Here is a 27451-nt window from a genome sequence, read left to right on the forward strand (position 1 = left end):
GGAGTACCGTATTTTCGCGGATATAACGCGCGCGTTATACGTGATTTTACGTACCGCGCATACCCCTCGCGCGTTATATGCCTGAGCGCGGTATACAAAAGTTTTTAAACATAGTTCCCACCCCGCCCGACGCCCGATTCACCCCCCCAGCAGGACCGCTCGCACCCCCACCCCGAACGACCGCTCGCACGCGCTCCCACCCGCACCCGCATCCACGATCGGAGCAAGAGGGAGCCCAAGCCCTCTTGCCCGGCCGACTCCCCGACGTCCGATACATCCCCCCCCCGGCAGGACCACTCGCACCCTCACCCCGAAGGACCGCCGACTCCCCAACAATATCGGGCCAGGAGGGAGCCCAAACCCTCCTGGCCACGGCGACCCCCTAACCCCACCCCGCACTACATTACGGGCAGGAGGGATCCCAGGCCCTCCTGCCCTCGACGCAAACCCCCTCCCCCCAACGACCGCCCCCCCCCAAGAACCTCCGCCCGTCCCTCAGCCGACCCGCGACCCCCCTGGCCGACCCCCACGACACCCCCACCCGCCTTCCCCGTACTTTGTGTAGTTGGGCCAGAAGGGAGCCCAAACCCTCCTGGCCACGGCTACCCCCTAACCCCACCCCGCACTACATTACGGGCAGGAGGGATCCCAGGCCCTCCTGCCCTCGACGCAAACCCCCCTCCCTCCAACGACCGTCCCCCCCCAAGAACCTCCGACCGACCCGCGACCCCCCTGGCCGACCCCCCCACCCCCCTTCCCCGTACCTTTGGAAGTTGGCCGGACAGACGGGAGCCAAACCCGCCTGTCCGGCAGGCAGCCAACGAAGGAATGAGGCCGGATTGGCCCATCCGTCCTAAAGCTCCGCCTACTGGTGGGGCCTAAGGCGCGTGGGCCAATCAGAATAGGCCCTGGAGCCTTAGGTCCCACCTGGGGGCGCGGCCTGAGACACATGGTCGGGTTTGGCCCATGTGTCTCAGGCCGCGCCCCCAGGTGGGACCTAAGGCTCCAGGGCCTATTCTGATTGGCCCACGCGCCTTAGGCCCCACCAGTAGGCGGAGCTTTAGGACGGATGGGCCAATCCGGCCTCATTCCTTCGTTGGCTGCCTGCCGGACAGGCGGGTTTGGCTCCCGTCTGTCCGGCCAACTTCCAAAGGTACGGGGAAGGGGGGTGGGGGGGTCGGCCAGGGGGGTCGCGGGTCGGTCGGAGGTTCTTGGGGGGGGACGGTCGTTGGAGGGAGGGGGGTTTGCGTCGAGGGCAGGAGGGCCTGGGATCCCTCCTGCCCGTAATGTAGTGCGGGGTGGGGTTAGGGGGTCGCCGTGGCCAGGAGGGTTTGGGCTCCCTTCTGGCCCAACTACACAAAGTACGGGGAAGGCGGGTGGGGGTGTCGTGGGGGTCGGCCAGGGGGGTCGCGGGTCGGCTGGGGGACGGGCGGAGGTTCTTGGGGGGGGGCGGTCGTTGGGGGGAGGGGGTTTGCGTCGAGGGCAGGAGGGCCTGGGATCCCTCCTGCCCGTAATGTAGTGCGGGGTGGGGTTAGGGGGTCGCCGTGGCCAGGAGGATTTGGGCTCCCTCCTGGCCCAATATAGTCGGGGAGTCGGCGGTCCTTCGGGGTGGGGGTGCGAGTGGTCCTGCCGAGGGGGGAGAAGAATCGGACGTCGAGGGGGGGCATCAGGCTTTCAGGATGGGGACAGGACTTCAAGGGGAGACAGGCAGACCTTCAAGGGGGGACAGGCAGACCTTCAAGGGGGGACAGGACTTCAAGGGGGACAGGCACGGAGAGGCGGGGCAGTGCACCGAAAGTCAGGGCGGGTGAACGGTGAGTCGGGGCAACCAGCGGAGAGTCGGGGCAGTGCACCGAAAGTCAGGGTGAGTCGGGGCAACCAGATGAGAGTCGGGGAGGGCGAAAGGAGAGTCGGGGTGGCCAGAGGAGAGTCGGGCAGCATGCGCGTTATATGCCTGAGCGCGGTATAGAAAAGTTTTTGTACATATCATCGTAATTTCTGCGCGCTATACCCCTGTGCGCGTTTTACAATGGTGCGCGTTATATCCGCGAAAATACGGTAGTAACCATTGAGCCCATTTGTATTTTTTTTGCTTTCCCCCATTTTCCTTGTTTGTTTGCTTCATGCAGACAGGATGTTGGAGTTCTGATGGAAGCAGATTACTGTTTGCTGTGCATGGAGAATCCCTTATTTACTCCTTGTCCTTCACAGAACATGATGGTGAGTTCCTGTCAGTTGAGGAAAGGCAGCACAATCTGTTGCCAATTTGGTGTGAAAGTCAGGAGTGAAAAGTACACCCTTCTTAAATGATTATACTCAACCACTAAGCCCAAATACATGTCCTGCTTCTGCCTCTGACGCTTTTCTGTAACTTTCATCTCCCATTGCCTCATGTACACACAGACTGTAAGCTCTTCAGGACAGAGATCTAGAGTAGAAACATAGAAACACAATGGCAGATAAAGACCAAATGGCCCATCCAGCCTGCCCATTGGTATGATTTGTTCTACAGTGCCCTATTTTTTCTATTGTTTTTTTTTTTGTTGTTGTTGTTGTTGGGTTTTTTTTTTTTTGGCGGGTGTCCTATCTTAAAGGCAATAAAAAGATATATGGGTAATGATAGCACAAAGAACAGCTAACCTGGGTAGAGTAACATAGAAACATAGAAACATAGGGGGCGTGGCTTAACGCTAGCACGGATGGAAGTGTGATCGTGAAGCTCCTCACCATACAGGCAATGAAATATAAAAAAAAATTTTTTCCTTCAGAATAACTTCATAGAAAATATATAATAAAGAAGCTGAACAAAAGATAAAAGATAAAATCCTAATTTGCTGCAGTTGAAGTGAGGTATGTGGTGACAGGAATCGGAAAGGCAGAGAGCCGTTTGTATTTCTCGGCGGTTTCATGAAACTTGAATTGCAGCGCTGAGACTGTCAAGAGAGTGTATGAGTGACTAACGAGGTTGGTGAAGGAAATTTGTGTTCCTGACATGATATAACTGAACCCAAAAAGAAAAGAAAATATAGAATTGAAAATTATCCTCCTTTTGACGTTGCTGGAAGGGAGATTGAGTAACTGAGGAAGAAGAATACCGGCATTTTCTCTCAGTAATTAAGTGCCGAAGTGATATAAACAAATAAATAAATAAACAAATAAATATCAGCTTACTAAAATAAAGAAATACTGAATTGAATATTACTTTCCTCTGACAAAGCTGCGATTGGGCTTATGAGAGAAGAGACAGAGGAAAGGATTAACGGAACTTTTTAAAACTGAAGCAGCAAGACATCGAGGCAGTTGAGAGACGCTGTGAATAAATAGAAGACAGTTGCTTCAAGATTGCCAAAATAAGAAAACAATTGGAAGAGGTGTTGCTCTCCTCAGTCGGGGCTGCGATTGGGCTTGTGAGAGGAGAGCTAGAAGAAAAGACTACCAAAAATATTTTAGTTGATCAGCGCTGAAGCGGTGTGTCATCAAGGGAGAGTGACTTCCGGATATAATGAATTAAATCTATGAAAGACCTGACTAGTCTGAGAGAGATCTAAGAAAAGGAAAGATTGTTAGACTGAGTGTTCCCCTCCTTCATTGAGACAGTGAAGGGGCTTAAGGGAGAAGAACCATAGAAAAGGATTACCGGTTTTTTTTCAAAGCAATAGAACTGGAAACAAATAACTGACAGTTACTCAAAAGAATATTGTAATAGAAGATTTGAATCTGTTCAAAGATTGAGATGGTTTAACATTGATTTACACGACCAAAGTGAGAAAAGTAAAAGAGTTTCAAACTGATATAAATAAAAAGTTGAAAAATATCAATCTTTGAAATATGATAGCTATAAAATAACCTTCTTGTCAATATTAAAGTGATAAAGTCCCTAAAAGAGAAATATTCAAGATTGGGACAGATAACTGAGAAAAGGAAAAGGAAGAAAAAAGAAGGAAAAGACTAAAAAAAAAAAAAAATTCTACTTCAAAAGATAGAACCAAATCCTGGAAGAAAAGGAATTAAAAACTTAAGAACACCAAACCTAAACCTAAGAGATTAAATTTAAGAAAGAAGAATAATAAAGAAAAAGAAAACAACAACATGGCAAGCACCAGACAAAACAAAAATGAGGCTGGTACATCTGCAAAAAGACAGAAACAAGATCAAATAACACCAAGCAAGATACCACTTCCTATTGAAGAGCCAGACATATTGAGTAAAGCAGAAGTTATGGAAGAACTAAGACAAATCAAACAAATGCTTAAGGAAACTATAACTAATATGTCTGAAATGAAAGAAGAAATTTTAAACATTCATAGACAAATGGAAGTTAATAATAAAAGAACAACTGAATTAGAATCAAAAATGGAAATTATAGAAAGTGAATCAAAAAGATGTAAAAATGACAGCCTGGAATTAAATAAATTGAAAGATCAACTGGAGGACTATGAGAATAGAGGAAGAAGGAAAAACATTAAACTTTTTGGAATACAGGAAAATTTAGAAGGAAAAAATACTATCCTTTTCCTTGAAAATTTAATTCCAAAAATATTACAACTAGACTTGAAACAACCACTTGAAATAGAAAGAGCACATAGAATCCCAACCAAAAATTTAGAAAACAAAGGAAAGCCAAGACCGATAATTTTCAAAATGCTTAGATACCAACAAGCATTAGAAATATTAAATGCTGCAAAAAAAGATAAAAACCTAAATTATAAAGGATCTAGAATATGGTTTTTACCAGACTTCGCCAAAAATACAGCAAATAAAAGAAAGAGACTATTAGACATGAGACCTCAACTAAAAGAAAAAGGATTTAAATATGGTCTATATTATCCGGCGAAAATGAGAGTATCATCGGGAGACAAATCCTTATATTTTGAGGATCCAGAAAAACTAAAAGATTTTCTTTCTAAACCAGAACCTATGATATTTTAACATAGAACATTAAGATGGTTTTGATGACTCTATGAAGAATTATAAAAATATGAAATTGATACATTAATGAAATGTTATGGAAAAATGATTAAAGATATTAAAGATTAATATAGATAGATAGAAGGGAAATTTTGTTTGAATATTTAATAATGTTTGCCTGAGGGGGGGAGAATGTTCGGATTACAGTTCCAATGTGTATCCTTAAGCAGCCAATGTATTGGGTGGGAAAGGGAGGGAAAAAGAGAGTATTTACTAGAATAATTAAAGAAAAAATAAATAAGGGATTAGATACTTTAGGGGTAAATATGTGTGTCATGAAAGAAATTTTTTGGATTTTAAATATGAAAGAAGAGGGGAAGAAAAATATAATGAAAAGTATTAAAATGTATAATGTCTTTTAAAATATATTCTATTAATGTCAATGGCCTGAACCATGTAATTAAAAGAAAAAAAATATTAACATTTTTAAAAAAGCAAAATGCGGATATTTACTGTCTGCAAGAGACCCATCTTAATATGAAGGAATCACAGAAACTATCAGGTGGATGGATAAAGGAATGTTTTTATGCTCCAGCAGTGGATAAAAAAGCAGGGGTTGCAATTCTTATAAATAAAAAATGTATGGCCAAGACTAAGGTAAAAAGTTCAGATCCACATGGAAGATGGATACATATTGATATAGGTATGGGAAATGATACCCTGACGTTGTTCAATATATATGCCCCTAATTCGAATCAATCAGAATTTTTTAAAAAGATACAAAATATGTTATTACCACTGGCTGCCTCTAATTTAGTGGTGGCTGGAGATTTTAATGCTGTAATGGATCCATTATTGGATAAAAAACCAGGTAAAAGTATTAAATCTTTAGGTCTAGATAATTTGGTTCAATCATGTGACTTGAAAGATATATGGCGTATTCTTCATTTTAATGATCAGGAATATTCATTTTGTTCACAGGTTCATAAATCATTTTCAAGAATAGATTATATTTTTGTTTCAACAAATAAAGTGCAACAGGTGATTAAAGCCTCCATAGATCCTATTATTATTTCGGATCATGCGGGAGTATGGATAGAATTACAATTAGATCAAATAGAAAATGATAGACCTCTTTGGAGATTCGATAATGCATTGCTTGTGGATGATAAATTTTTGAAAAATTTTAAAACACAAATTAATGAATTCTTTCAAATAAATTTAGTGGAAGATACATCTATAGAAAATGTATGGGATGCATTTAAAGCAACTATGAGGGGAAATATTATATCATATACAGCTTTTATTAAGAAACAGATTAAAAAACAATATATAGAATTAGAAAAAGAAATAAAAATATTAGAAGCTAAATTGGTAAATAAATGGGAAAATGAAGTTTTGCAAGTTCTTTTGAAAACAAAAGGTAAATATAATGAATTAACTTCAAAAATGATAAGAAAAGATCTGTTTTCCAAGCAAGCAATGTATTATGGAAATTCTAATAAGGCGGGGAGATTATTGGCAAATTATCTTAAAGCAAAAAAAAGGAGAACTAATATTAATGGAATAAAAGATGATAATGGTATAATAACAAATCAAACAAATACAATATTAAAACAATTTTTAAAATTTTATAAGAACCTGTATTCTTCTGAGCCTCATTTGGAGAAACAAAAAGATGGAAAAAATTTTTTAGATTTAATTAATGGACCTAAAGTTCCTGATCATATAAAACGAAGTTTAGAAGAACCTATATCATTAAAAGAATTAGAAACAGCATTGAAGTCTCTTAGAGTTGGATCCGCTCCAGGTGGTGATGGTTACACAGTAGAATTTTATAAAACATTTCAAAATATCCTTTCCCCACATTTACTAAATTTATATCAGACACAACTTATAAAAGGTAATATTAAAGGTACTATGGCTGAATCAATAATAATTGTTTTGCCCAAGCCAAATAAAGATCCTACTTTGGTTTCAAACTACAGGCCTATATCTTTGATAAATGTTGATAATAAACTTTTGGCGAAAATTATGGCTTTGAGATTAGCCAAAGCTCTCCCACATATTATAGATATGCATCAAACGGGTTTCGTTGCTAAAAGACATTCCTCCAATAACTCTAGACTATTATTTCACATGCTAAACTTATCAAAAAAAATGGATGAACCGGCTTTTACAGTTTCATTAGATGCTGAAAAAGCATTTGATAGAGTAGAATGGAATTTTATGTATCAGGCTTTAGAATGGTTTGGTATAGGTTCTGGATTTATACAAATGGTAAAAACTTTGTATAGCTTCCCAATTGCAAGATTAAATATTAATAATAAGATATCTGATGGTTTTCAATTGCAGAGGGGAGTTAGACAAGGCTGTCCGTTATCTCCTTTGTTATTTGATGTTGTATTAGAACCCTTATTGTTAGCAATACAGCAAACGAGAGAGATACAAGGTATTCCATATTCAGATATGGAATATAAAATTTCGGCTTATGCTGATGATATTTTGCTTTATTTGAGAAATCCAGAGTCAACCTTATCTTCTTTATTGGAATTAATTGATAAGTTTGGTAAATTTTCAGGTTATAAAATTAATTGGAATAAATCAGAAATTATACCCTTGAATGTTCATTGTGTAAAAGGATTATTTGATAATTTTCCATTCATATGGAAAGAAGAAGGATTTAAATATCTTGGCATTCAAGTTAAAAATACAATTGAAGATACTGTAATAGAGAATGAAAAATATGTATTAAAAAAAATCACGGAGTTATGTGAACAATGGAACCCATTACATATTTCTTGGTGGGGAAGAGTTCAAACTATTAAAATGATGATGTTGCCTGTGGTTTGCTACCAAATGAGTATGATACCTATTTATTTTCAGGGGTCCTTTTATAAAAAACTTAATAGAATTTTAACAAAATTTCTTTGGCTTGGTAAAATACCTAGAATAGCTTTAGTAACTTTACAAAAATCAATTAAAGAGGGAGGGGTAAATTTTCCAAATTTCTATAGGTACCATCAAGCCTATATTCTACGTCAGGGTATGTATTGGATCCTCCCAGAACTTATAGATAATGCACCAGATTGGTTATATTTGGAATGGCGCCTTATGTTTCCCCTAAATTTAGTTCATCTGCCAAGTACTAATATACCCAGAAGATACAGAGAAAATAAAATAATAATGGATACTTGGAAAACGTTAAGATTTATAGATAAATTAACACCTATCCCAATATACAAATCAACTAATCAATCTATATGGATAAACTCCAAGATCAAAATAGGCGGAACTCAAATCCTTTGGAAGAACTGGATTACTGCAGGCATTAGATCTCTAGACGATGTTATTTCAGAAGGTAAACTGCTGGATTTTTCACAATTGCAACATAGATTTGGTCTTAATAAAACACAAAGTTTTAAATGGTTGCAATTGAAGCAGGCCATTCAGGTTGGGTTCCCTGAATGGAAAACATTGAACAATCAATATAGTTTAAAGTTCTTATGCTTTAAAGCAGACTTCCTAGGACATCAAGCCGCATTGTGGTATAAATTAATATCTGGATATTTGAATAAAAAACCAAAAAATGGACTAAGAGACATTTGGAGCATTGAGATTGGACATCAGATTAATGCATCTCAATGGCCACTAATTTGGTCTTGGAGAATGGGATGTACAGTGTCAGCATCTATGAGACAAACTTGGTTTTTTTTATTGCATAGAGCTTTTTGGACCCCTACACGTTTGCAAAAATTAGACAGTTCTAAATCCAATAAATGCTGGCACTGTAATCTAAAACCAGGGACATTAGATCATTTATTATATCATTGTCCCTATATAAAAAATTTTTGGAATTCAATTTGGCCACAAATTAATAAATTGATGGAAAATTATATTGCAATATCATATGATACAATTTTATTTGGAACAATGATGAGAAAAAAAAGTCAAATTTCACCAGAAAATAACAAGCTTTTATTAATTATGACAGGGGTTGCCATTCAACATATAACTAACAACTGGAAGAATTACAAAAACCTAAATTATACATTTTGGTGGAATACAACATGTCACATATTTAAAATGGAAAGAACAATAGCAATACAAAGGGGGACATATACTAAATTTACAAAAATATGGGGGCCATTGACAAAATACTGTAATGAATAAAAAAATAGAATATTTCTTCTTCTTTTCTTCTTTTAAAGATTTTTTTTTTTTATGACACACATAAAGGGGGGGTAAGGAAAATAATTTATACATAATATATTATAATATATTATATAAAATGTAATATATGAATGAAAACTAATAGAAGGGTGGGGGGAGGGAAAAGAGATAAAATTGATGTAGAACATATTATATTAGATATTTAAAATGTTATTGAATATTCATCAATTGTATTCTAATATGTTGTATAATTTTGATAAAATTCTGAAATATTATATTTAAGTAATAAAAGGGTGGGGGGAGGGGGAGGGGAAAAATCAAATTTAGATATATAATGTACTAGATATAAAAGTGATACTATGCAATTATCAATTGTATTTTAAATATTATGTACACTTTATGTAAAATTTGAAAATAAAAAATAATGGAAAAAAAAAAGAAACATAGAAACATAGAAAGATGACGGCAGAAAAGGGCTACAGCCCATCAAGTCTGCCCACTCTTCTGACCCACCCCATCAAGTCTGAGTGCTAATGACCCAGATCCTTAGCTCGACCCCCATAGGGATCCCACGTGGATGTCCCATTTATTCTTAAAGTCTAGCACGCTGGTGGCCTTGACCACCTGCACCGGAAGTTTGTTCCAGTGATCTACAACCCTTTCTGTGAAGAAATACTTCCTGGTGTCACCATTAAATTTCCCTCCTCTGAGTTTGAGCGGGTGCCCCCTTGTGACCGAGGGTCCCCTGGGGAAGAATATATCGCTTTCCGCCTCGACACGACCTGTGATGTACTTAAATGTCTCAATCATGTCTCCCCTTTCTCTACGCTCCTCAAGAGTGTATAGCTGTAGTTTGCCCAGTCTTTCTTCGTATGAGAGACTCTTGAGTCCGGAGACCATTCTAGTGGCCATTCGCTGGACAGATTCAGCTCGAAGCATATCTTTTTGGTAGTGTGGTCTCCAAAATTGCACACAGTATTCCAGGTGAGGTCTCACCATGGCTCTGTAATGGCAAAAGACAACTACAAAAGATGCAAGTCCAGAAAAGTGAGGACCATTTCTTTAGGCCAGAATCAATGGAAGGAGAGTGTATTCGCCCTCAAATATATCAGGGGGAAGGAGCCTAGTGAGAGGCAGCTTCCTTCCTTAAACTTTACAGTCAAATGTTTGTGCACATTATTATCTCTGTATAAAATTTTACACAGCCTGTAAGGTATCCAGTTTTCTCTATAGGCTGGAGACCCAGTTAACCTTTATTTTGCAAACAAATCATGTGACTAAAGAAATTTATAGATTTATTTTAAAAAAAAACAAAATTCCTTATTGTCCATGCCACACAATTCAAGATGAAAGGAATGGGACTTGTATATCGCATTTTTGTGGTTACACATATACAGGTACCTGGGACAGTGGAGGATTAAATGACTTGCCTAAGGTAACAAGGAGCAGCACTGGAATTTGATTCCACAACCTCAGACCACTAAGGGGCAAATTCTATAAACAGTGGTCCAATTGTAGGCGGCGGTAGGCATCCTACTGCTGTCTAGCCAGCCTATCGGGACAAAAGTTAAAAAATAAAAATAAACCCCGCCCTGAGGCAGGCTACCTACATTATAGGCACTTTCGTGAGCCTAGGGAGGCATTTAGGGCCACTTGCCTTAGGTGCCTGAAATGTATGCCAGCAAAATGCTGGCCTACATTTCAAATAGGCACATTTGCTGAACTGATCGCAGCAAGGGAATCTGCCTGTTGTGATCAGTTTAGAGGCTGCTGCAGCAGGGAACCTGTCCCACTGTGAAGTCAGATGGCAGGAGGGATGCCCAGTACCTCCTACTAGAACCCCCGAAGCCACCCCCCACCACCACCACCGAATGTCTGTGGGAGGAGGAGTTCCCAATTCCTCCTGCCCGCCAGCCCCTGAAGATCACCAGCAGGAGGAATGCCCAGTCCTTGCCAGAACACCCCCCCAAAGATCAACAGCAGGAGGGATACCTACTCCCTCCTGCCAGACCCCCCCCCCCTAGAAAAAAAATGCCCCCACCCTGATATCCCCCAAGCCCACCCGGAATCCCCCACCCCTTACCTTTTTCTTGCAGGTTGGCTAGAGGGATGCTTACTCTCTCAGGCCGACAGGCCTGCCTTCACAGAATGGTGGACTTTCCTCTCCCCAATGCATCCTGGGATGCACTGGGGAGGGGTCTAAGGCACTGATTGGCCCAGGCACCTAAGGCCTCTCCCATTCTGGGATGTACTGGGAGTGGCCTGACTCTGATTGGCCAAAACCCTTAGGCCGCTTTCATGGGAGAGAGGGCTGATATGATAGTCATTTAAATATCTCTGTGGCATTAATGTACATGAGGTGAGTCTTTTTTCAAATTAAGGAAAATTCTGGAAGGAGAGGGCATAGAATGAAGTTAAGAGGTGATAGGCTCAGCAGTAATGTAAGAAAATACTTTACAAAAGGGTTATAAATGCGTGGAATGGTCTCCCGGTGGAGGTGGTGGAGACAAAAATTGTATTTGAATTCAAAATACAATGGGACAGGCATGTGGGATCTCTTAGGGAGAAGAGAAGATAATGGATGGTGAGGAAGGGCAGACTGGATGGTCCATTACGCCTTTATCTGCCAACATGTTTCTGTGTTAGGGATTATTTTATAAAGGGTTTTATACATGTAAAGTCTTTTAAATGAAAAAAAATGTTCATTTCCATGCATAAATACATGCGTTGACAAGATGGTGTATTTGTATGTATGTTGTATGTATTATTTATACAGAAGTTGGGTTTCTAATGTTCATGCATATTTTATAAAACACGTGAGCATACATGTAGAATTTGTGCACAGAATTACACCAACTTTGAAGCATCTAGGTACTTATTTTATAAAGGCATATAAGTGCGTAGGTTGTATTTATAAAACAGGTGTCTTTATAGATTTCACACATAGGCAATGGCATCCTGTTATAAAATCATTTGTGGAAATTTCTTACGTGTTCTTCTAATCTTGTATTTTCTTTTTCAGGGGAACTACAAGGGCAGGTGGGAGGAGCAAAAACTGCCACAGTCTTGGCTGACCTGTCAGAAACCACTTTCGAGACGGAGAATGGAGTGGTTAGGTGAGAATCTTTAAATTATAGTTCTCAACTTCAGTCTTCAGGATATGTTAAATTCTATGTTTTTGACATTTGTTTCAGATCTCTCTCTATCTCTATCTCTCTCTCTATCTCTCTATCTATCTATCAGAACACCAAATCAGCAAATGAGAAGTTTCCCAACTCATACCCTTTGCAGGGCCACATAATTTAAATTTTTAAAATTTTTCCTTCTTAGCTATTTCTGGCCAGGAATCCAAAGCTCCAACTGCCGAAATCTCAGTCAAAACCAACTCCAGCTCATCTACACCCTCCCAGCCATTGAAGCCCTCCCCAGCCCATCCTCAACCAAAAGGCCATATACAGACACATGCTGTGCAAGTCTGCCCAGTACTGGCCTTAGTTCAATATTTATTATTATTTTCTGTTTCTAGATCCTCTGTGTTCACCCCACGCTTCTTTGAACTCCGTCACCGTTTTCCTCTCCACCACCTCTCTCGGGAGCGCATTCCAGGCTTCCACCACCCTCTCCGTAAAGTAGAATTTCCTAACATTGCTCTTGAATCTACACCTCAACCTCAAATTATGTCCTCTGGTTTTACCATTTTCCTTTCTCTGGAAAAGATTTTGTTCTACGTTAATACCCTTCAAGTATTTGAACGTCTTAATCGTATCTCCCCTGTCCCTCCTTTCCTCTAGGGCAGGGGTGCCCACACTTTTTGGGCTTGCGAGCTACTTTTAAAATGACCAAGTCAAAATGATCTACCAACAATAAAAATGCTAAACATATATATATTTATCCCAGGACAAGCAGGCAGCATATTCTTAACGCATGGGTGACGTCACCGACGGAGCCCCGGTACGGTCCTTTTTAACTAGAAAGTTCTAGTTGGCCGCACCGCGCATGCGCGAGTGCTTTCCCGCCCGACGGAGGAGAGCGTGGTCCCCAGTTTCTTCGTTTCCGCGGAGCAAAGAAGACGCATGTGCTTTCAACGGCCGTTGAAAAGCTAGTTTCTGCCTTCCCGCTCGCATAATTTTTCGTTTTTCTTCTAATTTTTCCTTTCGGATTCCCTATTTTTACTTACAAAAAAAAAAAACTCGTCCAGTTTTCTTTATTTTTTCAGGCCGGCCCCGGCGGGGCCTGTTGCCACCATACAGGCCTCTGGATTCGATTTTGTGGAGGCCGTGTTTCCCTTCATGCCCCCTCAACCGGGCTTTAAGAAGTGCCAGCGGTGTGCACGCCCGATCTCTCTCACTGACCCGCACAATTGGTGCCTGCAGTGCCTGGGTCCAGAGCATCGGGCTGACTCTTGCACCCGCTTAAAAAGTGCACATTAAAAAACAGGCAGATCCAGCAAAATCTTTTATTCGGTACCGGATCTGCCATGGAACCTACTGCGATGTCGACGGCACCACAAAAGTCGGCACCCACGACGTCGACACCACCTGACCCTTCTTCGGGGTCGTTGGGCCCAGGTAAGCCGGCTAAGAAGCCTTCCACTTCCCTTGAGCGCCCTCCTGCCACGGTTGCGACACCGGCCCTCCCGGCACCGCACCGACCCCGCAAACGCTCCGCTCCGATATCGGTGAGTGCCTCATCATCGGCCTCCTCATCGCCGGAGCGTAGAGCAGCACTTATGGTACCGAAGAAGAAAAAAGCGGTACCGGTGCTCCCCCTGGATGACCGCATCACGGCCATACTCCAAAACCAATTACAGGAGCAGCTCCAGCAACAACTCCAACAACTGTTGCCGGCGTTGCTGGCACCGCACCTTCCGGTACGGGACCGGTCCGAGCCTCGCACTGTCCCATCGGTGTCGACCCCCTCGGTACCGATTAATACCTCCATGCCGGTGCTCTTGGCTGAAACACCTACAGTGCATACCCATACTGCTGCCGACCCTTCCTAGTCCCAGGAACGACATCGGTCTTCCTCTCCCGGTACCGCCTCGGTGCACTCAGGCAAATCTCTCTCAAAGACCCGCCATGCCGAGCCTTCCACACCGATGTCCAAACGTGCACACCCTGACGTTAGAGACCCATACTTGTGGGAAGACCCATACTTGTGGGAAGAGGACGCTTCGTCAACCAACGAAGAACCCTCCATGACCGATACCGCCTCAAAACCAGAACAATCCTCTTTTTCTAAATTCCTTAGGGAGATGGCAGCAGCTCTTTCCATCCCCTTAGAGTCCGACTCTAAAAAGTCTCAGGCTTTCCTCGATGCCCTAGACTTTGAGCAACCTCCCAAGGAATTTCTAAAGTTGCCCGTCCACGACATCTTACGGGAAACTTTCTATAAAAACTGGGAGACACCCCTCACTGTTCCCGGGGCCCCTCGCAAATTGGATAGCTTGTACCGGGTTATTCCAATCCCAGGGTTTGACAAACCTCAATTGCCCCACGAATCCCTCCTGGTGAAATCTACTTTGAAAAAGTCTCAGGGTTCCAGTGTATATGCCTCCACTCCTCCTGGCAGAGAGGGAAAAACCATGGATAAATTTGGTAAGTGCCTTTTCCAAAATGCCATGCTAGCCAATAGAGCCAACAACTACACCTTCCACTTCTCCTTCTATATGAAGCATCTGGTGCAACAGCTCTTCTCCTTACAGAAATACCTTCCTGAACGTAAGGTCCCTCTTTTCCAGCAACATATTTCCAGCCTCCTCCAACTCAGGAAATTCATGGTTCGCTCCATCTATGACTCATTTGAGCTGACCTCTCGCGCATCTGCCATGGCGGTGGCCATGCGACGTTTGGCATGGCTGAGAGTCTCTGACCTGGACATTAACCACCAGGACCGCCTGGCTAACGCACCTTGTCTGGGTGATGAACTCTTCGGAGAGTCCCTGGACTCAACAACCCAGAAACTCTCAGCACATGAGACCAGGTGGGACACTCTGATTAAACCTAAAAAGAAGACTCCACCTGCTCGCACCTACAGACAGCAGTCTTCATACCAGCGCAGGTTCTCGGCCAGACCTCTCAACCCGCCTCAACAGCAGCCTCGCCGACCTCGTCAACAGCATCAATCTCAGGCTCGCTCACAGTCTCACCAACCTGCCAAGCCTCTCCCTCCGTCAAAACCATCTCAGCCCTTTTGACTTTTTTCTCCAGGGCATAGCCAGTCTCCCACCATCATTGCCTCTTCCTCAGCCTATCGGAGGTCGCCTCCAAATCTTCCTCAGCCGTTGGGAGGTCATCACATCAGACCAATGGGTCCTCAACATCATTCGCCACGGCTACACTCTCAACTTCCAGACTCTTCCACCAGACAATCCTCCCGTAGAGTCTGCTTCTCACTCCTCCCAAACCCCCCTCCTCCTGAGGGAGGTCCACTCCCTCCTTCTTCTCAATGCCATCGAAGAGGTGCCTCAGGACCAAAGGGGTCAGGGATTCTACTCCCGCTACTTCCTGGTTCCCAAGAAGACAGGAGACCTCCGTCCCATCCTCGATCTCAGGGACCTCAACAAGTGTCTGGTCAAGGAGAAGTTCAGAATGCTCTCCCTTGCCACGCGATCGACACGTTGGGCACCCCTGCTCTAGGGTATACATATTCAGGGCTTCCAGTCTCTCCTCATACGTCTTCTGGCGCAAGCCTGCTATCATTTTCGTCACCCTCCTATGGACGCTTCAAGTCTTCTTATGTCCTTCGCCAGATACAGTCTCCAAAACTGAACACAATACTCCAAGTGGGGCCTCACCAACGAACTGTACAGGGGCATCAACACCTTCTTCCTTCTACTGGCTACACCTCTCTTTTTACAGCCCAGCATCTTTCTGGCAGCAGCCACCGCCTTGTCACACTGTTTTTTCACCTTTAGATCTACAGACACTATCAACCCAAGGTCCCTCTCCCCATCCGTACATATCAGCTTCTCAGCTCCCAGCATATACGTTTCCTTCCGATTATTAATCCCCAAATGCATTACTCTGCATTTCTTTGCATTGAATTTTAGTTGCCAGGCATTAGACCATTCCTCTAACTTTTTCATATTTTCCACACCCTCTTCAGTGTCTACTCTGTTACAAATCTTGGTATCATCTGCCCTCATTAACAAATCTCCTTCTCATTTTACAATCTCTAAACACTTCCAATAATCTTTTGGAGAGTATTCCCCCTTTGCTTCTTAAAAAATTATTCTCTTTCTTCGGCCCATTCATTTGGGAATGATATCCAAGTCTCTTTCCGACAGTATAGTACCTATTGCTTGGAAAACAGCCCTTGTTTTTCCAAAACTTAAACAACACAACCTAGATCCATCTCTACCTAGAAATTACCGCCCTATTGCTAATCTACCCTTGATCTCCAAATTAACTGAAAAAATCATTCACTCCCAACTTACAGAGTTTATTGAAAAAACCCATGCTTTACATCCATGCCAAACTGGTTTCCGTTCTTCACATTCAACAGAATTGTCACTGCTAGGCCTTATCTCAACCATACATTATTACCACGACCATCAAAAATCTGTCATTCTTATCTCTCTTGACCTGTCAGCAGCCTTTGATACTATCGACCACTCTCTTCTTATTAATAGACTCAAAGACTGCGGTATTACAGGTCCAGCTCTTTCATGGTTCACATCTTACTTTAACGAACGCAACTTTAAAGTCCATGTAAATAATGAAACCTCCTCAGCTATCTCACAATCCTATGGTGTCCCGCAAGGTTCGATTCTATCCCCATTACTATTTAATATCTTTCTTTCTCCTCTTCTTACATTGGCTCAATATATCGGATTCACAATCTTTGCTTATGCAGACGACATACAACTTCTTCACCCAGTCAACACCTCAAACATCTCAGACATAAAAGACATAAATAACAAACTGGACATCATAAATGATTGGCTCTATTCAAATAAACTTTCCCTCAATATAGATAAATCCCGAGGCCTTCTACTTCCAATCAAAACATGCGAATCCTTATTGGAAAAAATTTCTATCAAATCCACACCAATACAAATGGAAACAAAAATAAAACTATTAGGCGTTATCATTGATAGGGATCTTACCTTCCACGACCATATTAGTAAGGTCGCAAAAATCTGTTTCTTTAAACTCCGCATCATTCGGTCGCTCATTCCAATTCTAGAGACCGATTCAATCAATATCCTGATTCACTCCTTAGTTATCTCCCATTTAGATTATTGCAACTCGCTTCTCAACGGTCTCCCTCAAAAAGAAATCCGACGCCTACAATTAATACAAAACACTGCAATAAAACTCATTTATAAAATAGGCAAATTTGACCATGTCACTCCTCTTCTAAAAGAGGCACATTGGCTCCCCATCACTCACCGTATCACATACAAAATCATCTTACTTTCCTTCAAAATAAAACTCTCTCACCAGCCCTTATTTCTGGATAAACTTCTCATCCCCCAATGTTCCCCACGCACTCTAAGGTCAACTGATCAAAAACTTCTCTATATTCCCTCCATAAAAGACTTCTACTATACACGGAAAATAAATTTTGCAGTAGCTGCCCCAACTTTATGGAATTCTCTGCCACAGCAACTCCGCGATGAACAACATCTAGACAAATTTAAGATAAGCCTAAAGACTTTTTTATTTTGTGACGCATTTGGTTGTGCTTAGACTTATCTTCTGTTTTTTGGGGGGGTTTTTTCTTTCTCTTTTCTCTTTCTATTTCCTTTCCTCTCCAAGCAATCAACCGCTTTAAAAAAGCGACCCTACCCTATACGTTTTATCCCCATTCCCACTTTCTCCTTTTCTTCTTAAATATGTAACTTTTCCCCTCCCCTCCCTTTTACCCTCACTTTCAAGTTTGTCTTGTTGATATTATTTATGTTCACACCATTTATTTTAAAACGCCAATTATTTTATTTTTTTATCTTTCTTACCTTTTAAATTTTATTGTTAACCGGCCAGATATTTGTTGATGGTCGGTATATTAAAAACTATTAAACTTGAAACTTGAAACTTAACCCTTCAGCAATGTCACTCATAAACATATTGAACAGAATCGGCCCCAGTACCAAACCCTGAGGGACTCCACTACTCACCTTTCCTTCCTCCGAGCAACTTCCATTAACCACCACCCTCTGGCGTCTATCTGACAGTCAGTTTCTAATCCAGTTCACCACTTTGGGTCCTAACTTCAGCCTAGAGAATGACACAGTGACAAAATTCATCACCGTTCCCGTCCCCGCGGATAACCGCGGGAAATAATCCCATGTCATTTTCTAGTGTCTATTTCAACCTCAGTCCTTCTACACCAGCATTCTTCAAAGCAAAGCTTGCGGATCAGTGGTTGTGCCCAATTATACTCTGATTCTTTCCTCTCTCCTTAAAGAATGACATGAAGATGGTTTCCCACGGTTATCTGCGGGGATGGGAACGGTGATGAATTTTGTCACCGTGTCATTCTCTACTTCAGCCCTTCAAGTTTGTTCAAGAGCCTCCTATGAGGAACCGTATCAAAGGCTTTGCTGAAATCTAAGTAAATTACATCTACCATATGTCCTCGATCCAGCTCTCCGGTCACCCAATCAAAAATTTCAATCAGATTCATTTGGCATGATTTACCTTTTGTAAAGCCATGTTGCCTCGGATCCTGTAACCTATTAGATTCAAGTAAGTACACTATCCTTTCTTTCAGCAACACTTCCATTATTTTTCCAACAACCGAAGTGAGGCTCACCGGCCTGTAATTTCCCGCTTCATCCCTGTGACCACTTTTGTGAATAGGGACCACATCTGCTCTCCTCTAATCCCCAGGAACCACTCCTGTCTCCAGAGATTTGTTGAACAATTCTTTAATAGGACCTGCCAGAATCTCTCTGAGCTCCCTCAGTATCCTGGGATGGATCCCATCTGTTCCCATCGCTTTGTCAACCTTCAGTTTTTCAAGTTGCTCATAAACACTCTCCTCCGTGAACGGTGCAGAATCTACTCCATTTTCTCGTGTTAATTTGTCAGACAATCTCGGTCCTTCTCCAGGATTTTCTTCCATGAACCCAAAATAGAAGTATTTGTTTAGCACATTTGCTTTTTCCTCATCACTCTCCACATATCGGTTCCCAGCATCTTTTAGTTTAGCAATTCCATTTTTCATCTTCCTCCTTTCACTAATATATCTGAAAAAAAATTTTATCTCCCTTTTTTTACATTTTTAGCCATTTGTTCTTCTTTCAGTTTCACCCTGTAGTCCTTTCTGCACTCCTCTTCTTGGGTTTTTTTATATTTCACGAACGCCAACTCTTTCGCCTTTATTTTCTCCGCCACTAGTTTTGCTTTTATCATGGCTGTAAAATGTAGTACTGCTACTATAAACCCACACTCCAGCCTTAGAGAAACTTTCTCGGTATCAATTGACAGGAGAAAAGAAAACAAACCCTGCTTTTGTGCCCTCCACTCCCAGCATTAGCAACAGGACTCGTTATGTTGCTTGCTATGCCAGGATAAAATCTGACTGATGTCATGTATTAGCAAGGGTATAAAGCAATTTAATATGGAAACAAAGATCTATGCTAGGAGCTGGGAAGTGACATAGTATGAACTGCACTTTGAACAATCCTTGCCATCTTTATGGATCATCATTATTCCCACAACACTCATCAACACTGCACCATGTTTGTCACTTGCAGGATAGGAGGGGAGATTCATTCCATGACATGGGATCCCAGTGGACAGCGCCTTGCTGTGATTATTAAAGGTAAGATGATCTGTTAAAGGTAAGGTGCAGGTATCGGCAAATTGCCAAAAATAAACTATGCACTTTTGTTTTGAAAATTAACCCATCATATTACCAAAAATTGGAAAAACTACTCTAATCTTAGCTATACATTTTGGTGGAACTCATTATGCCATATTTATAAGATGTAACGAGTTCTTGCTATGCAGAAAGGGACTTACAATAAGTTTATAAAGATCTGGGGGCCAATGGAAAAATATTGTAATGAGTAGACATCACTTTTTATGGGAGATTATATTTTACGCATTGGGGGGTGGGGGTGGTATATTTTCCATTGAGAGTTTGTTTTTATTTCTTTAGGTAGGGCGGGAGGGAGGGGATTAATATTTTTATTTTAGATGATTTGGAAAGATGTTCAAGTGTTGTATTGAAATTATAATGATTAAATTTCTGTACACTTATTGTATGTTTGAAAATGATTCATGAATTTTAATTTCAGTAGGGTGAGGGGTGGGGATATATACTTTTGTTCTTGATGATATGATTTAAGATTTTCAAGTGTTACATTGAAATTTAATGGATATATTATTGTACACTTGTTTATGATTTAAAATGAATAAATAATTTTTTTTTAAAAAAGAAAATTAACCCAGTGAATTTATGCACTTACATATACAGTAATGTACAACTGCTCCCATGCACAAAGTTTTGGAGGTTATTTAGCTGCTTATTTTTTTAGAATATGCACATAATTGCAAACTGCAACCCTAACTCCCTAAAAATAATTTCTTCTCAATTTGAATAAAGATACAAGTTCCTCCCTTATATGCATATATGAGGTTTGCAAGCACTGGTTTTCTTTATTATTATTATTATCCATGCTAGATCAATCCAGACAAGTAGTTATGTCCCTTTGCCAGGAGGTGGCAACACAGGGAAAAAAGTTGAGGAGACTACTTCCGTTAAGAGAGCTAGTGCTGCCTTTTGCTGTTCAGTATTTTCTTTCTCTATTAGATGGTACAAATGTTTGGATTAGTGCAGCATTCAGGATAAGAAGAGATCTTTGAAACTTGCTTCCCTAGTAAGCCTGAGGTGGAGTCTAAATGGCTTTCAGATGAGTCCACTGCAGGCTGTTGTCCATTTCCTAAATTACAGATCTCTGGTGAGATTTATTACTAAACTGGAACGTACGCAGGTGAGGCTGGACTCATTTAGAGCACTGGTCTTTGACTTGGGGGTCGCCGTGTGAGCGGACTGCTGGGCACGATGGACCACCGGTGTGACCCAGCAGCGGCAATTCTTATGTTCTAATTATTTCTAGAGCGCTACCAGATGTACGCAGCACTGTACAGAGTCACAAAGGAGACAGACCCTGCTTGAATGAGCTTACAATCTAAACAATCAAGGCAGACAAACAGGATGGCAGGGTGGGGGTTACAGTTAGAGGAGATGGTTAAACTGCTGGTTAGGGGTAAGCAGAGGGCAAAGAGGAGTAGGGTTATGACTTGAAGGCTGTCCGAAAAGGTGGGTTTTCATCTGGCATGGGGTTTTTGTGCAGTGGCAAGAGGGTGTGGGCATCCCTCCTGTCTCTTTTGGGAGTTTCAGGGACACCTGGTTATTGTCGGGGGGGGGGGGCAACTCGTCATCAGTGCAGGGGGGCACTCATCTCGAAGTTTTTGTTGTTTTTTTAATGGGGCAGATATAGTGTGTGTATGTATGTGTGAGATTTTAAAAAAAAAATTATGGCATGTTATAAATATATTAAGTTGCATCGGTAAGACAGGTAAGCAACTATTCTTGACCAGTCGCTGTTTTTTGGATTTCTAAAAGCAATCACTTTTTTTGTGCATCAGGAAGCTATGTTAGAGCATCAAACACTCTTCTAGTTTACATAGCATTTCAATATTAATGACCTTATTTGCATAGCTGGATTGGAGAATGAGCGATTGTACACAGAACCACGTGTTTTGTACATCAGTTTGGCAAATCCGATCGTCAAACCAGTAAAAAACAGTTTAGTGATGATTGTTAGACAATCACTGACTTTAGTGCATCTAGCTCTGAGCCCTTAGGCTCTCGCAGAAGTTACAGGGTGCCAGAACTCAGCCTATTGCTGTTTAAAAGGTATTTGAGGTAAGTATTGGAGGTTCTGGAAAATGGCATTGCATTTTATACTGTAAATAAGAAAGGTGAGGTTGATTGTTAATTTAGAGCACTGTTCTTCTTCTTTTTTTAAAATTCTTTATTCATTTTTAAATCAAACAACAAGTGCACAAAAATATATCATAAATTGATTCCAATATAGCACTATAAAATCTAACACACAAAATCTGATAGACCATTAATGATAAAACCCTACCCACCCACTCTTCATCAATTATTCTATATAAAATATATTATACTATTATTATAAACATAGTTATAAAAATTTCCTCCCTAAATCCTCACTCCCCCTGAGTGTGCATATAATAAATCAAAAAAAGGAATAAAAAATGATGCCTATTCATTACAATACTTTTCCAATGGCCCCCAAATCTTTGCGAAGTTATTATAATTCCCTTTTTTGCAACGCTATTGCTCTTTCCATCTTAAAAATATGACATAACGAATTCCACCAGAATGTGTAATTAAGATTATTGTAATTTTTCCAGTTATTGGTAATATGTTGAATGGCAACCTCTGTCATAATTAAGAAAAGTTTGTTGTTATGTGTTGATATTTGACTCTTTTTTTCTCATAACCATTCCAAATAAAACAGTATCATAGGAAAGCGCAACATGGTTTTTCAATAAAGAATTTACAGAGCACTGTTCTTCAACCGCCGGTCCGCAGACCGGTGTTGGACCGCAGAAAATTTCTTCCGGTCCTCGCAGGGCCAGCAAGATCGAGTCAGCAGTTAAATTTCCTGCCGATTGCGGTTCCTCCTGACTGTGTTCCTCTCAGCCTCAGACAATCAAGACAGGCTGCCAACGTCAGGGCCTTCCCTCTGTGAGTCTCGCCTGTTCGGATACAGGAAGTTGAAACAAAATAGGCGGGACTCAAAGAGTGAAGGTCCCGACATCGGCAGCCGAGTTGCTGAAGAGGGCCGCAGGGAAGGTGCAAGTGGAAGGGAGAGAGCTGCAGCTACAAGGGAGATGGTCAGCGTGTGTGAGCAAGATCCTGGGGAGCCTTCGACAGTAGCTGTCTCCCCTCCCAACAGCTCTCCTACTTGCCAGGACAGTGATTCACCGGCAACTTTCTCTTTCCTCAGAGGCGGCAACTGACCCAAGGCTGCCTAAGTAAATCGCTGCTGCAGGCAAGTACTGAGAGCTGCTGGAAGGGGAGGAAGCCAGTGTAGGAGGCTGGGAAGCTGATGGATAAAGGGAGAGCTGCTATTGGACCTGGAGGAAGGTAGAAGGAGAGATGCTGCTGGGAGGGGAGGAAGGAAAGGGATGGGAAGAGAGTTAATGTTGGATAGGGGGAGGAGGGAAGGGAGAAGGAAAAAAGGAAGGAAACAGCTGGCAGGGAGATTACAGGAGGGGAAGGGGGTCAGGGTGGAATGGAGAGATCAGATGAGGGAAAGGGGAGAGAGAGGAATGAGATTCACTAACCTCTGTCCCGATTATCCTCCGATCTGATCCATGCATGCAAATGAGGGGGATCGGCATTAAAATGTAGACAGTGATTGACAAAACAAATATTTATTTTTTTTTTTAATTTTTATTAATTTTTCAAAGCCAACACAAGTGCAAAACAATATACATACATATAATAATAATAATCATAATAAGCACTTATATTCAATCAATAACAATACAGAAAAATGAACCCCCATTCCCATCCAATTCTTCCATTAGGGAACAAACACAAACCCTCCCTCTCACCCTTCCCTGGATGTGTGGGTGCTAAAACAACGGAAAATAAAGATAAAGAACAACTATAACAAAATCAGCAACACATCTTTGTATAGCATCCTGAATTCCTGATAATCCAACGTTGGACTTAAAACTCAATCTGCCCAGTGTTGCTGATTGAACTAACAAACTATATTATAACAAACAAATAGTACCGATAGGGGCAGTTTAAATAATGAAATTGAAAATTATTGGGTAAATGATACACACAAATAAAATATTTTTGAATATTAAGCCAGAGATATATATTTAATATTAAAAATCAAAAATAATAAAAGAGAATATTTTTAAATGTGTTAAGGGAAGGGATGGAGGTAATGGTATAGATCACAGTTCTTCAACCGCCGGTCCACGGACTGGTGCCGGTCTGCAGAAAATTTATGCCGGTCCGCACAGGGCCGGCGAGATCAAGTCAGCAGTTAAATTTCCTGCCGACTGCGGTTCCTGCTCACTAATGTTCCTCCCAGCCTCAGGCGATTAAGACAGTTTGCCGACGTCGGGGCCTTCCCTCTCTGAGTCTCGCCTGTTCGGAAAAAGGAAGTTGAAACAAAATAGGCGGGACTCAGAGAGTGAAGGTCCCGACGTGGCAGCCTGTCTTGATCGCCGCCCCTGCCGAGTTGCTGAAGAGGGCCGCGGGAAAGTTACAAGTAGAATGGAGAGAGCTGCAGATACAGGTGCAGGTGGAGGGAGATGGTCAGCGTGTGCGAGCAAGATCCTGGGGAGCCTTCACAGTGACTTCTCCCCTCCCACCAGCTCTCCTACTTGCTAGGGCAGTGATTTACCGGCAAGTTCCTGCAGGCAAGTACTGAGAGCTGCTGGAAGGGGAGACAGCCACTGTAGGAGGCAGGGAAGCTGCTGGATAAAGGGAGAGCTGTTACTGGACTTGGAGAGAGTTAGAAGGAGAGATGCTGCTGGGAGGGGAGGGGGGAAAGGGAAGAGAAGAGAGTTAATGTTGGATAGAGGGAGGAGGGAAGGGAGAAGAAGGAGGTATGCTGCTGGGAGGGGAGGAGGGAAAGGGATGGGAAGAGAGTTAATGTTGGATAGAGGGAGGAGGGAAGGGAGAAGGAAAAAAGGAAGGAGGGAAGGGAGAAAGAAAAAAGGAAGGAAACAGCTGGCAGGGAGATTACAGGAGGGGAAGGGGGTCAGGGTGGAATGGAGAGATCAGATGAGGGAGAGAGAGGAATGAGAAAGTAAAGAGACATTGATGCTGGAAAGGGGGTCAGCAGAGCAATGAAAGAGGGATAAAGATGCTAGATCTAGTGTAGGAGAGATAAAAATGAAGAAGGCAGTGAAGCTGGAATGAATGATGTAAAAAGGAGAGAGGATGGTCAGGGAAGAGGGGCATAGAAAGAAGTCAGATACATATGGAAGGGGGAGAGGGCAGACATTAGATGGAACGGGCATATGCTGGAAGGAAAAGAGTGAAAAGAAGATGAAAACAGAAACCAGAGACAACAAAAGGTAGAAAAAAATAATTTTATTTCTATTTTGTCATTAGAATATATCAGATTTGAAATATATATCCTGCTAGAGACATAACTGGGGACAGCAGTATTCTGTTAGCATGATATTTCTATGTAGCATTCTATAATAACTTGGCTTGTTAAGTTTTCTTGATAGTAGAGGGGATATATGTGAAGGGGAGGGGAGACAGGGGTTTTGCTGGTCCGTGCTCTGTATATTTGTATTTATAAAATCACAATTGTTCAGAATATTGTTTCTTTTTATACTTTAATGAAATACGTTCAATATAAAATCATAATTGCGGCTTGTGCAGATAGGATCAGATGGTTTGCGGGGACCGAGCTCGCGGAGATGGCGCGTAAACGGGGATTTTAAATTTTAGTCCTAGTAGTTTGCCGGTCCACGGGTGTAAAAAGGTTGAAGAACACTGGTATAGATGATTATTGCTTTTGGACAGAATGTGGACTTGGGATAATGTATGTTATGTGAGGTCCTATGCACTGAGAACTGCTAATACTGTATGATATACCTTCCTCCGAGTTTACCACCTAAGGTATGATGAAATGGTTTTTTGATAAAAAGGAGAAAAGATGAGAAATTGAGTAGTTAAATAAGGAAATTAATTTGTAGGCACATGTGAGCCAAATATTATCATATGAAACGATTATTAAACTTCTGGTAACCCTGTTAGCTTGAATATATTTAGTTGTTGGGTTGGGATTGTGATTATAAAGATCCGCTTTCTCTATGTTTGGTTAACATTAGTTTAGCCAGCAATTCTATCAGACAGCCTTGGCCTGCCTCCAATGAAAAAGAAAGTTGCATCATCTGAGGTAGGCAGGCCTAGCAAAGGCCCCAAGGCTGCCTGATGGAATCGCCAGCTCAGCAGTACCTCTCCTCGATGCGTCCTCTTCAGTATGCTCTTCTTCGGAGGTGGTTGCCTCAGAGGCACAGTCTGGTTCACCCTGTTCTGCTTCCGGGCTTGGCTCAGGGCAATCTTCGTTGGTGGCTCCAGACCCCAAATCTTGTGCAAGGGGCAAGTCTGGACCAACTGCAGTGGACGGTGCTGCTCACGGATGCCAGTCTTCTCGGTTGGGGAGCTCAATGTCTAGGTCACTCAGCTCAGGACACCTGGTCCACAGAGGAGGTTTCTTGGTCGATCAGTGTCTTGGAGACCAGAGCCATCCATCTGGCGTTGTTAGCCTTCTAGTCTTTTCTGATGGGCAAGTCAGTCAGGGTTCAGTCAGACAATGCCACGGCGGTGGCCTATGTCAGTCATCAGGGGATCACTTTGGTGGCACAGGAAGTGGCTCTGCTCATGGTCTGGGTGGAATCGCACCTTCAAGAAATATCAGCATCCCACATAGCCGTAGTGGAGAATGTTCAAGCAGACTTCCTAAGTCGTCACGTGCTAGATCCCCAGAGAGTGGTGTCTCAGCCCCGTGGCTTTTCAGTTGATAGTGCAGTCTTGGGGACAGCCCCTCATGGACCTGATGGCCACAAGTGTCAATGCAAAAATGCCCCGCTTCTTCAGTCATCGCAGAGATGGTCAGGTCAAGGGCCTAGATGCTCTGGTTCAAACATGGCCAACGGAGGGGCTGTTGTATGTGTTCCCTCCTTGGCCATTAGTGGGCAGAGTTCTTCTCTGCATAGTTCGTCATCCGGGCCTGGTAATTCTGGTGGCTCCGGAATGGCCCAGGCGGCTGTGGTACGCGGATCTGGTGAAGCATCTGGTGGTGGATCCTATTCCTTTGCCTCTTTTGGATGATCTGACTCAGGGTCCCATTCCAATGTTCGATCTGGGTCCCTTCTGTCTTACGGCTTGGCTTTTGAAAGGATCGCCTAGGTAAGAAGGGGTATTCAGATAAAGTGATCTCAACTCTCTTGAGGTCCCAGAGGCTTTCTACTTCGTGCTTATGTGAGGGTTTGGCGTCTATTTGAGGAATGGTCTATTTGAGGAGTGGTCTCATTTTGCGCTTCCCTGCCTACCATCTTAGAGTTCTTTCAGAATGGCCTGGGGCAGGGGACTGGCTTGGTCTTCTCTCTGGGTTCAGCTTGCGGCCTTGTCAGCCTTTCTTGGGTTGTTGAAAGGTCAGCGTTTGACTGCCATTCCTGATGTGATTCGCTTCTTGCGGGCGTCCAAATTGCTCAAGCCTCCCGTACGACTGTCTGTTCCTTCTTGGGATCTAAATCTGGTTCTGTCAGTTCTAGTGTGTCCTCCTTTGGGCAACTGTTCTTTGAAGGACCTTACTCTTAAA

General features: G+C 42.4%; 1 protein-coding gene across 2 annotated transcripts in view; it reads left to right on the plus strand.

Annotated features, from left to right (window-relative positions):
* Positions 1-27451, plus strand: part of AAAS (aladin WD repeat nucleoporin) — a 106819-nt gene that overhangs the window by 56524 nt on the left and 22844 nt on the right. For both annotated transcript variants that reach the window (XM_033939387.1, XM_033939388.1), the window contains exons 12-14: positions 2130-2220; positions 12104-12197; positions 19790-19857. In XM_033939387.1, coding sequence (XP_033795278.1) covers positions 2130-2220; positions 12104-12197; positions 19790-19857 — 253 coding nt within the window. The remainder of the gene's footprint in view (positions 1-2129; positions 2221-12103; positions 12198-19789; positions 19858-27451) is intronic.

The sequence above is a fragment of the Geotrypetes seraphini genome, chromosome 3, assembly GCF_902459505.1.
Source record: "Geotrypetes seraphini chromosome 3, aGeoSer1.1, whole genome shotgun sequence".
Taxonomy (NCBI): domain Eukaryota; kingdom Metazoa; phylum Chordata; class Amphibia; order Gymnophiona; family Dermophiidae; genus Geotrypetes; species Geotrypetes seraphini.